This window comes from Heloderma suspectum, chromosome 5 (genome assembly GCF_057233095.1).
Source record: "Heloderma suspectum isolate Gila_16-S chromosome 5, 16-S_ref, whole genome shotgun sequence".
In the NCBI taxonomy this organism is placed as follows: Eukaryota; Metazoa; Chordata; class Lepidosauria; order Squamata; family Helodermatidae; genus Heloderma; species Heloderma suspectum.
In genome coordinates, this window is record NC_139462.1 from 112,022,369 (window position 1) to 112,034,571 (window position 12,203).

A 12,203-nucleotide genomic window follows, 5' to 3' on the forward strand; every position below is an offset into this window, starting at 1 on the left:
CCCCTATATGTGTAAAAGCACTTCAGATGCAAGGCAGGTCTAACATAGTGCTTTTTTTCATCTAGCTATTAAGATGATTATGGCAGGCATGCCACTCCTTGAAAATTGTACTGTGCCCCCATGGTCTAAACCTCAGTAATCTAAAGAGCAGGAGGTGATTTGGTGACCAGTTACTCAATCACAAAGCAAGTCCAGGGGCTACAGCACTGACTTTGCTGGTCACTGACTTTGACAGCTATTATCTAGACCCACCAAATAGCTTTTTCCCTCTTTTCCTCTCTTCCCCTGTAGCCACATATCACTTACACATAACTATATAATACTTGCACATAATGATGTGTAAGTATCATTCTCATATAGCTAGGCTTCTGGTTATCTGGATGCTTGGGGTATTCTGTCAGGCAATTCAGATACACAGGCTCATGTTGTACCTGGAACCCTACCAATAACACTCTTCCAGATTTAATTTATCTCTGTTCTTCTGCCACTCCAAATTTTCTGTTGCATTCATTCTTGAAAGCCATATGCTGGCATCCTTTTGGACCTGCCGGCTTCCATAAGCATCTAAAGGCCAAACAAGACATTATAAGAGACACTGCCATTCCATGTCTTTTCCCCCACTCTTCCCTGTTATGGGTAACACAAACTGTATGTTTGTGTCATCACACTGTATGTTTCCTCAACCCTAGCAGCCAGTGATATGAGGAGAAGAAGGAGAGAGACACAGTAGAATGGCATCAGGTCACATGTGTTGTGGTGCACCTTAAAAGGAAGAAAAGGCAGAGAGATGAAGCAGTGGTACCTCCATAGGTTTTATCCAATGGGTTGTATCCAATGTTAGTTTAACAAGTCCCATTCATTTCAGGGAGTCTGCTTCTAAACAGGATTAACAGTGGATACAACCCCATGTCTCCTGTGTAACCTTTAGTTTGGACCTAACTTTTAGCACCATCGTATACATATTTCCTTGAAAGTAACTCCCATTATCCTCAGTGGGCTTATTTCCTAGCATGTATGTTTAGAATCACAGCATTAAGCATCAACAATATTGGCTTATTTATCTGAGAACAATACAGAAGATGTTCTTTCCTGCAGAGTCTCTAATGAATATAAATTCTCCTTCCTTGCTTGGGGCATGATCTTTTGGTGTCTAGAAATGTCGCCTTCATCAAATCCTGGAGAGCGTTCTTTTTTAATTTCTGATTGCCACTTGTACAGATTATAACATTACAGTTATATTCATTCAACTCCTGATTGAAACCACTGCAAGTCTCCATTCTCTGTGCCTGGAATGATCAAAGGGAGACACACAGCCTCCTGGTGTTCCTGAGTGAACCCCTTTATTTCTCCCAAAGAATGGGTGCCATTCACTTCTATGTGGGATACAATATCATGAAGGCCAAACCTCCCCCCCCCCCCGATCCATTGTCCCTCATTGAGGGGGAACAGGCAGGCGGGAGTGGGAAGGGGTAATCGGGAAAAATCACCTACCTCCCCATTCTGCTGTTGGAAGCCTCTGTTGGATCCAAGAGCCTTCCATCAGTGGACAGACACAATTAGATCCAATCCATTGCAACATAACAGCCCCCTCCCTGTCATAACCTCATATAGTTGCAACATCACAACGACAAGAATTTCACTTGTGACTGGTAACAACTCCTTTGACATGGACAGAAATTCAAGTTGGTGAGGGATATGCAAACTGTGTTAAATCAACTGTAGAAAAAAACAAAGTCTTGCCTTATGTGCCTAAATAGGGAAGAAAACCCAGCCATGGTATATAAAGTCCTTTCTTGTTTATTTGTCTCTCTTCTACCCCTCCCACCCCTTGGACTTTAAATCACATCATGGATAGCACTCCTGGTTTTTTATTTTATCAATTTGGGTGGCTGGCGAGCTTTCAGAAATTCAGATGCCTTTCACAAGCTCAGATTTTTCTTTAACACATTTTCTTTGCTATTATTATTTTACAGGTTCCCTTGCATGCTTCTGCAAAAGTCAGTGAACACTGTAAAGTGGAAAAACCAAATACTACAGTTGCGTTTAAAGATGTGTTTAATGAATCCTTCAGTTGTGCAAATGTTAGATAGTCATAAAGAAGCACCTGTTTTTGTAGAAAAAACTAATACTTTGGTAATAGACAGTAATTTTATCTATAGGAACATCTATATAATTCATCAAAAGGTCTTTAACCGGTGAACTCTCAGGAATGTATTTTAAGAAATTAGGTGGGGATCATTAAAAAACACAATTTATCGCTTTTTAAAATTCTGCTGCTGATTAATAGTTTCCTTTAAATGTATATTCTATTTATTTGTTATGTATTTGTTGCAATCCTGTCATCAAGTAATATCTTATATATTTTGTCAGTTGTAATAAAGGAAGTTCTTAATATATTTATCTACATTTTGTTTTGTCTTTAATTTGTGTTGATAACAGTTCTATTACTCCTTTTACCATTTGGCTCAGAGAACACTGGCGGTCCCTGGTGTACTTTCAACTTGTCTCCATCATTTCAGTAAAATTAGGGTCTGCCCAAGACATTTTGCTGCCTGAGGCAAAGCAACAAATTCCCCACCCACCGCCCCGCCACCACCCAAACTAAATTGCATAATACCCTAGACCAGTCAAGTTATTTTGCCACCTGAGGCAGAAAACCTCACAAGCACCTTTCCCCCTTCCTGGCAGCAAAAATACGATCATAATACATTTAATAATTAACAATTTGGTGCCCTTCATAACCCTTGAAATTTGCTGCCTGAGGCGGCTGCCTCACCCTACCTAACTGTAAGGCTGGCCCTGTGTAAAAATAATACAGGGAACTGCTAGTGAATCGGGGGTTTCTTTTGATATACATACCGTAGGCTGAAGAGAAAACCCACTTTTCATTTGTTTTCCTCTCTGCTCTGCAGAGTGTATAATTCTACTTCACACGTATATATTCAGCATTGCTGGATTGTGGCCACATAGGATGCAGGCAGCAGTTGGGGTTTAATTCAGAAGCTTTCCAAGCATCCTCACATATTATGAGGCAAAGTTAGAAAATGTGATTGCTCATTTTAAAAAAAAGTCAAAAAAATGTGGCAAGCACAGCAGAATAGCTTAGGAACAAAGTTTAAGAAGCAGTGACATTCACTAAAGTGCAATGGGCTGTCATTGTTTTAAAGCAGGGGTGCCCAACCTTTTTGGCTCCAAGGGCCACATGTTATGCTAGCTTAGGGACTGGGGGATGCACACACACCCATGTTTCTGATACAGATCATTCTTTCCTCACTGGAAATAGTGATCTGGGGGAGGAGAAGAGAGCCTTCTCCAGGAGGGGAATTCAGCAGCTGTGGAGGCCCAGGGCACCCTTGGGTGGGGGCTGCAATTAAGGCCATCGGGTGGCACATATGGCCCCCCAGGCCCTGTTTTAAAGTGAACAAACACATATACCAGTGCTGCTTAAACTTTGTCCCTATACTTTTCTGGTTTACACGGGTTTACCACTGGCAAAACTCCAGTTGATTTTTTAAAATGGAGCTAAATTTTACCGTTTGGAGATTTGCCATTGGCTTGAGAAGGGGGGTCAATTTATCCACTATTATCAACTGTTCAGAAACTTGCTTTTTTCAGAATTGTAAAAGCAAAACAACTTTGAAGTGAAAAATGTGTTTTGCTTTAAGCTACAATGCTGTGCTTGAACATGGTCATGGCATATGTTTCACTCTTGAAAGCCCACCCCAAAACTTATCTACATTGTGCAAACGGCATTACACAATTTGACCAGATGTGTATCAAATCACCAGCTTCTCCAAATATTTCTTGACTTACTAAGAAAAATCCTGGAGTATTCTCATAAAAGGTCTAGTTTCAAATGTAAACAGTGTGACACTGCTACAGGATTGAGGATAACTCAGCCCTCTTAAGAAGCTTAACAGAGTTAGGAAGCAAAACCTGCAAATATAAGCAGAATAAAATAATGGATCTGAAGTTTTAAAATAGAAATAACGTGCACACTCCTAACTGAGCTCTGAGGGAAAAGCCGTTATCACTGTCTGCCAGCCCATCCTCAAACAGTGGAAAGGTTGGGGGAGAAATATCTTTATGAATTTCAGGTATGTAGGAAAACAGAGCACATAATCTGAGTTGAAGACATTTATTTTTACCTTTTGTTCCTCCAGCTTTCTTGTTCTTGAGATTTTTCTTAGAGATATGACATACAATATGTAGGATGGCTCAAGATTTCAGTCGCAAAGCATACAGCTCTTCTTGCCATGTCAAGACTAAACTTGGGAGTTGAAGAAAAGCATGAATATGAACTTGGAAAGAATATGCTGCTACTTTTTTTATTATTGATTTGCTTACAGAATGGAGGACTAGGATAGAGCATAGGCATATCTTACACATTCTCAAGGGAGCCGCAAGCCTTTCCCATGGTTTAGCAACCAGCTTGGCAGATGCAAAATCTATTGGGAACTTCCGCTGCCTCTTTGGTCTTCACCTAGGCCCAGCTGTTCTGCGCTCGTTTTGTGAGCCTTTTCTTCCTCTTTTCCATAATCTCCAGAAACTTCTTTTCCCACAGGCTTTTGTTGCATGTTCCAATGACACAGCAAGCCAAACGTTTCCCGGCATTTCCGTTCTCTAGACTGGCCTTGTTGTTCCCTTTCCCCAGGTCATCTTCCTGCTCATGGATCACAATAGATCGTCCCATTATGGCATATGGGCCAAAGAGAGTGGCCATGAGGTTGGGTTTATATTTTTTAATTTTGCCGTCTTTAGTGCTGAAGTTGCCAAAATCCCCAGGATGGCGAGGGTGGTTTACTTTAAAGGGATTGTAGTGTCCTCCAGCAGAATCACAGCTCTCACTGAGGTCACCATACTGGTGGACGTGAATAGCTCTGCCAGACAAGTTGGTGCCTGTAGGAAACCCATCCAGGTAGAAAATAGCCTCCAATTTTCCATATGGGTAGGTCTGCCTGAAGAGAACCTGCCCCATCACCTGTGGCTTGCCTGAATCTAGTCTGGTGCTGGGTTTCACTGTACAGGTGGCATAAGCAGTATGGTTGGCTGCAAAGAGTTCCTCATAATGCTGTGGGTAGAGCAAACTCAGCCACAGGTCGTTAACTTTTTTCTGCATGTCTTGAAGTGGGCTCTCTTCAGTAGGCTGGGCATCTCCTTCTGCTCCCGTGACATCACATTCACAAAGAATCAAGCCAGCAGTGAGAAACAGGAATAGACAGCGAAGATATGCAGAGGCAAGTGACATTATCTGTTTTTGAATAAAAGAAATAAAGCACAAGCACCAAGCTAGTACCCATCAATATTAATCAAAATAATAAGAGCCTTATTATTGGTGAGCATTATTGGTGAGTGTTCAAAGTGCTTCACGTACATTATTGTTGTGGTGGTTGTTGTTATTATTTAATCAGTTTAATTAGCTTACCATAGTTAATGATATCTCTTATCTCAATAACCTTTACAAGATCCCTGTAAGGAAGATCAATATTATTATCCTGCTTGTTGTAGATAGGAGGTAGGGGGTCTGAGACTTGCTTAAAGGCACCTAAAGAATTCATGGCTGAAATGGGATTTGAACTGGCTGAAATGAGATTTTCTAATTCACAACTTGACCTTTTAGAGCCAACCCAGATTGTATGTGGGGGCTCTCAATGTTCTCATTTTTATTTAAGGGGGGCTCCAGAATTGATCAGAGCAGTGGTGCTGCATGGGGGATTCCCCCCCTTTCCCTCTTACTGTTTCTCCAATCCACATCCCCCAACCCCACAGCAGAAACCATACAGGAATCTGTGTGCCTGTATATTTTCCATGGCTGCTTTTAGATAAAAACAGAAAACATTAGGAGATCCAGTCAAAGATCTTCCTGCATCTCATTTGATTTGGTCCTTAGCCAACACACTACACCAGCTAGTTATGGAACAGATTGATTTAGTTCTAAAATCTTTCACCTTTTGATCATTATAGAACTGTCAAAATTCTGTGGTAAACAATTATAAACACTTAACTATGGCTGGGGAAAGATGACAAAATTGGGTCTGTCCTTTTTCTCATCCTTCCCCAAAATTGGCAGTACTGAATGCCACCCGGAAAGTCAGTGGGCCAAAACAAACATTACTTCAAATCTGTGTCTAGCAGCTATGTCGTTTTTCATTTTCACTCTAGAGTAGGCCCAGAAGGCCCAGACTGGATTAGGATCCTAGTGTGGGGGCTTGGGGGGGCTTTTAAGATCCAGACCCTGTGCCTTCTATAGAGTAAAAATTAAAAGAAAGACATACATGCTAGGCTCAGATTTAAAGTAATTTCTGTTTGGGCCCTGTATCTCAAGGTAGAGACAGACAGACGCTCTAAGTGCCGTGGAAGTGGCTAGAACATATATTCACTGCATCCTTGCTTTCAAGGCAAAAAAAAAAAAAAATGTGTTCAGCTCACTTCTACCACACTAAGAATGCATGACTGTTTTCACCCGCAGTTGGTTCTAAACAGAATTGCGATCTTCCTACCTTTAGTGCAGGTTCTTTCGGCAAAGATTTGTTTTCCAGAAACACTTTCCAGTTGGTTGCAATCTCTTCATGCAAATGATGGCAAGCAATCAAGTCCAGATTCCAGACCTCTCTGGAGTTGATGCGTATGAGCTCTGCTTGTTTATATAAAAGTTAGGTAATACTAGCTCGTGGGAGTGGTTAGCCGGAAGACTGAGGAGACGTGGGGAAAGTGTTAACTGTTCGTTGAAAACAAATTTGGGACCAAATCCTCAGAGGTTTTCCAAATAAAACCAACAAAACGGCTTTAATTTCTCTTTCCTTTCATTATTTCATGTGCTGAAGCAGATGACCTTCAGGATGAAGCGACAGAGAGAAAATATTTGTATAAGGATACACTGCTTACTTTGTTCAGTTAGTTTTTCCGTGCTAATTTGCTGATGAGTTCATACAAAACTGATCAAATGGGTGGGCATGCTTTTTCTGTTATTAAGCCTTGTTGGAAGCTGTTTTTGAGACCTGTCTTTGCAATGAAATATGATTTACAGACCTAAATGGTTATAATTACAAACATCCAACTGTAGTAATGAGGTCTTGAAAGCTTCATGTGATAAATACAATTGTTTTTGCTTTAATGTTATTTTGTACGTTCTACAACTGTGCACATGGTTTATCTGGAAATCAGACCCCCTCTCTCCATTGTGTGTTAAGGGGAGGGTTGTCTCATTGCCTGGATAGTCAACACATACCCAAACTGATCTGATGCTCCAGCACAACAAAATGAGTGAGGACATTTCTGACAATGGTTCACTCATCTGCCTGCCAGTCACAGACAGTCTGGGCAGTCATAACTGTCTACGCAGCCATCGGCTGAGCTCTCATTTCCTAAGGTCAACTACATGCCACTGGGTGAGTTGCTCTCATCTTAGGAGCCTCTGCCTACCATTGGCTGAGCTGTCTGGATGCTAGAGAGTGGCCGGGCAGGTAAAAGGGCCTAGGAAAGGATGGATAGGCCAAGGCAGGGAAGGCCTGAGAAAGGAGCAAGCCCGGGGAACCAGGGAATGCTGGGGAAAGGGGGCTAGGAAAGTAGGACTGGGAGTGTGAGGGGAAGGAAGGGAGGACTGGCTGAGAGGAGAGATTTACAAATCCAAGTGCTCAAAGGTAAGAAAGGCTGAAGTTCACATGTTAAAATAACTGGGCATATCTTTGGTTCTGCTCATGTACAGTAGAGGAGCTCACTTCATTCATTCATAGATAATAGCCTTCCCCACCCTGGCACTCTCCAGATATGTTTGACTACAACTCCCATCATCTCCCAGCCAGCATGGCATTGGCCATGCTAGCTGGGGTTGCCAGGAGTTGTAGTCCAATACAACTGGAGAGTGCCAGGGTGGGAATGGCTGACACACAAAGAGCCATTAGTATGTAATAGTAGATGGAACTTTATGCCCCTCTTGTAACCTCTCTTTTTGTTCACCAACGTTCTGTTTAGTAAATCACAAGTTCCTCTTCTTCCTAGGGTTCCTCCCTATTCCGCTTTCTTCCCGTCCTCTCTACCTTCGTGAAAATTTCCTTCTCTTAAAGTGGCAAACCCATTTTCTAAAGCTTCATTCATTCATTCATTCATTCAAAACATTTGTATACTCACTCTTCATCCAATAGCTTCCATGTTTGGTGAAAAGCAAATATACCATAAAACCCTACATTATAATAAAATCACTCCCCCAGCTAAATAAATCCCCTCACCTAAATATTTTTTTTTTGTATGTAACATACAGTCAAGGCCAGAAATATTGGAACAAAGATAACTGTTTTGGCAGTTGGCCTCTGTACACCACCACATTGAAGTTGAAAGGAAACACACCCAGATGGGAGCGAAGTCAGGACTTTCAGCTGTAATTCAAGGGGTTTGACAAAAGTGGGGCACTAACCATTCAGGAAGGACAGCCAGTGGCATACACACACACCCATCGTTGGTGGCTCATGAGTAATGGAACAAACCAACATCATTTCAAACGTAAGGATCGCCTTTAAGACCTGGATGAAAATCCTGTGCAGTCAATGACTGCCTGAAGTCTGGAACCCATGGACATGACCAAATGCTGAGTTTCCTCCCTCGAGATGCTTTGCCAGGCCTTCACTGCAGCTGCCTTCAGCTGCTGCTTGTTTGTGGGTCTTTCCGCCTCCAGTCTTGTCTTCAGTAAGTGAAAAGCATGCTCTATTGGGTTGAGATCAGGTGACTGACTTGGCCATTGAAGAACATCCCACTTCTTTGCCTTCAGAAGCTCTTGTGTAGCTTTTGCTGTATATTTTGGGTCATTATCCATCTGCAATATGAAGCGGCGTCCTATCTGTTTGGCAGCATTCGGCTGAATCTGAGCAGAAAGTATAGCCCTATACGCTTCAGAATTCATCCTGCTGCTTTTATCAGCAGTTAGGTCATCAATAAACACCAGTGATCCGGCTCCATTGGCAGCCATACACGCCCATGCCATAACACTGCCTCCACCATGTTTGACAGATGATGTGGTATGCTTTGAATCATGAGCTGTTCCTTTCCTTCTCCATACTTTTCTCTTCCCATAATTCTGGTACAAGTTAATCTTGGTTTCATCAGTCTAAGGAATCTTATTCCAGAACTGGGCAGGCTTTTTTAGGTGTTTGCTGTCAAAGGCTAATCTGGCCTGTCTGTTCTTGAGCGCTACCAGTGGTTTGCACCTTGTTGTGAAGCCTCTGTATTTACATTCATAAAGCCGTCTCTTGACTGTCGATGTTGACAATGACATGCCTACCTCCTCAAGAGTGTTCTTGACCGGTCCTGTGAAAGGGTTCCTCTTCACCATGAGCAGAATTCTGCGGTCATCCACTTTAGTTGTCTTCCGTGGTCTTCCAGGCCTTTTGCTGTTGCTGAGCGTGCCAGTTAATTCCTTCTTTTTCAGGATGTTCCAAACTGTTGTGTGGCCACTCCCACTGCTTTTGCTATCTCTCTGATGGGTTTATTTTGTTTCCTCAGCCTAATGATGGCCTCCTTCACTCACATGGACACCTCTTTGGACCTCATGTTGGAAGTTCCAGGGAACAGCTACCAAATGCAAATGTAACACTCAGAACCACCTCCAGGCCTTTTATCTGCTTGATTGGTCATGGGGTACCCAGGAAAGAGGCCACACCTGGCCATGCAGCTGCTTGTCAGCCATTCCTTCCATTACTTATGAGCCACTAATGATGGGGGCGTGTGCATGCCACTGGCTGTCCTTCCTGAATGGTTAGTGCCCCACTTTTTCAAACCCCTTGAATTACAGCTGAAAGTCCTGACTTCACTTCCATCTGGGTGTGTTTCCTTTCAACTTCAATGTGGTGGTGTACAGAGGCCAACTGCCAAAACAGTTACCCTTGTTCCAATATTTCTGGCCCTGACTGTATATTCAGTAGCTCTTTTGATTTGCTCTTTTATATAAACTATGCTTAGCATGCATAATCTTTCAAGTACTTTGGTGGAGGCCTTCCTCTTGCAGGATGCTGTCCTTTGTTTTGTACTTGAGGTACATTAGATCCTTTCAGGCCTTCAAAACATGTAGAGCAAACGGTGATCTCCCCCCCACCCTGATCTCCATTCTGCCTGTTAGGCTACCACCCAAGGCCTGTGAGAAGGGAGTGGATGGGATGAACTACAGTCCATCTTGGAAAATTTCAGTTGCCTCTCACAGGCGTTGGATGATAGGTCCTAACCTAAAACAACAACTCACTAATGACAAGCCACATAATAAGGATACAAAAACAGGGACCAGACCATGCAACGAACTCAGCTGCCAACTCTGTCCACTCATCTACTCTGACAACACAATTACAGGACTTAATAAAGTCACCTACAACATCAGGGGTTCAGCCATTTACTCATCTTCCAATGTGATATATGCTAACGTCTGTCAGCAATGTCCTTCAGCATTTTACATAAGGCAAACAGTCTAGTCTCTACAGAAAAGAATAAATGGGTGAAAATCTGACATCCAAAGTAAAGGTGTCCCCAACCAGTCGTGTCCGACTCTAGGGTGCGGTGCTCATCCCCGTTTCTAAGCCAAAGAGCCAGCGCTGTCCGAAGACGCTTCCGTGGTCATGTGGCCGGCATGACTGAACACCCAGGTGCACGGAACGCTGTTACCTTTCCCGCTGAGGTGGTACCTATTTATCTACTTGCAATTTCTTGCTTTCAAACTGCTAGGTTGGCAGAAGCTGGGACTGAAGACGGGAGCTCACTCCATCACGCAGCACTCGGGTCTCGAACTGCTGACCTGCCGACATTCAAAAACCAGTGAGGCAACACTTCAGTCCCTGAGGACATCTGTCACTGACCTTAAAGTGGCTACTGTGAAGCAAAGACATTTCAAAGGGAGATAACTGTTGTGTTACAGTTTATCAAGAGGTTCAGTAGTATTTCCAGAGCCTTGAATTAGGATGTTAATTGGCTTACTTGATGCCAGGTTGTGTTATCAGCTACAACTGCTTTGTGAATGGCCACTGTTAATAATGTGTTTGTCACTGTCAGTACTTTCTGTGTTTAATTTCCCTCTGGCTTCATTGCTTACAGTTCCACCACATCTACTGTACCTGAAACTCTGGATAATACTTCATGCATCTAATGAAGTGGACTGTAGTCATGGAAGTTTATGCCAGAATAAATCTGTTAGTCTTTGGTTTTCTTCACACGGAGCTTTTATCCTGAGATTGAGATTGCTCCTACATGGAAGTTTTGCAGGCTCTTTACATGACGCCACAAACCTCCAAGGCGTCTCTTGCACTAAACAAACATTGTTCCATTTTTAAATAGATCACAGATAATGAGCTGTCAAATTACACCATTGTGTTCTGCTGAGTTCCAGCTGTGAAAAGGGGAAAAGCAGCAAGAAGAGGAGCAAGATCAATGAAAGACTCAGAGGGAAAGGGGAGGGGGAAAAGGAAGCAGGTGAAAAAAGGAGCCGTTGTGATCCTGCTTTTAAAACAGAAGCAAAAAGCCCCATTTTAAATGCAGGATTTTAGGCTGGTGTAGAGATGCCCTTTAAGGTGCAACAAGACTCATTGCTGTTTTTGCGGCAACAGACTAAAATGGCTACTCCTCTGGAACCTGTAAGACAGGTGATATTATCCCCAAATTCCCAGTGGGGAGCTGAAACAGAAGCAGCTTTCATAGGAGGTGATATTTGAAGGGGAAACCTCCTGGCTCACAAGTCACATTCTTTTCAAACTGGGCTTTAGATTAATATCAGATCAAGACTTGCCAGCTACCCAGTTGAAAAGATTCTTGAAATTCCTCTGATCTATTCAGTAGGGATAAGCCCTTTTCATGGATTAGAAAGGAAGCATGAGCAATTATGGCAGAGAATGGGGGCAGGGAGCTAACCCACATGACCACAGTCATGCTCAGCACCAGTTGAGTTCAGTGCAACTTCATACATTGACTTTGACTTCTACCTAAGGAAGGAAGCTGTCACAGGCCCAAAATTATGTTAGAAAAAATGTATGTTTTGTCATAACATGAATTGTCAGTGAGAGATTTTCTCACACCATGCTACCCTTCTCCTAAAAGAATAATCTCCCTTTCTCCCTCTTCTAATGCTAAAGGTTTGGCACATGAACTGGAGAAGCGCACATTCAGGTTCACTCTTATAGCCCTATCCTATCCCTGTTTACTCTGGAGTAATTCTCACTGATATCAATAGGATGGGCTTC

At 42.7% G+C, this 12,203-nt stretch overlaps 2 protein-coding genes across 4 annotated transcripts in view; one reads left to right on the top strand and one right to left on the bottom strand.

Annotated features, from left to right (window-relative positions):
• Positions 1–5,176, top strand: part of CCDC149 (coiled-coil domain containing 149) — a 94,347-nt gene extending 89,171 nt beyond the window's left edge. For 2 of the 3 annotated variants that reach the window (XM_084857010.1, XM_084857012.1), the window contains exon 13: positions 1,974–5,176. In XM_084857010.1, the coding sequence (XP_084713136.1) occupies positions 1,974–2,090 (117 nt within the window). In that variant the 3' untranslated portion in view covers positions 2,091–5,176. The remainder of the gene's footprint in view (positions 1–1,973) is intronic. The other variant, XM_084857013.1, reaches the window with a different exon arrangement.
• Positions 2,040–6,614, bottom strand: SOD3 (superoxide dismutase 3). The gene is made up of 2 exons (XM_084857014.1): positions 6,501–6,614; positions 2,040–5,251 (listed from the first exon to the last, which is right to left on the bottom strand). The coding sequence occupies exon 2, from the start codon at positions 5,246–5,248 to the stop codon at positions 4,484–4,486; it is 765 nt and encodes a 254-aa protein (XP_084713140.1). The 5' UTR covers positions 5,249–5,251; positions 6,501–6,614; the 3' UTR covers positions 2,040–4,483.
• Positions 6,615–12,203: the final 5,589 nt, after the last annotated feature.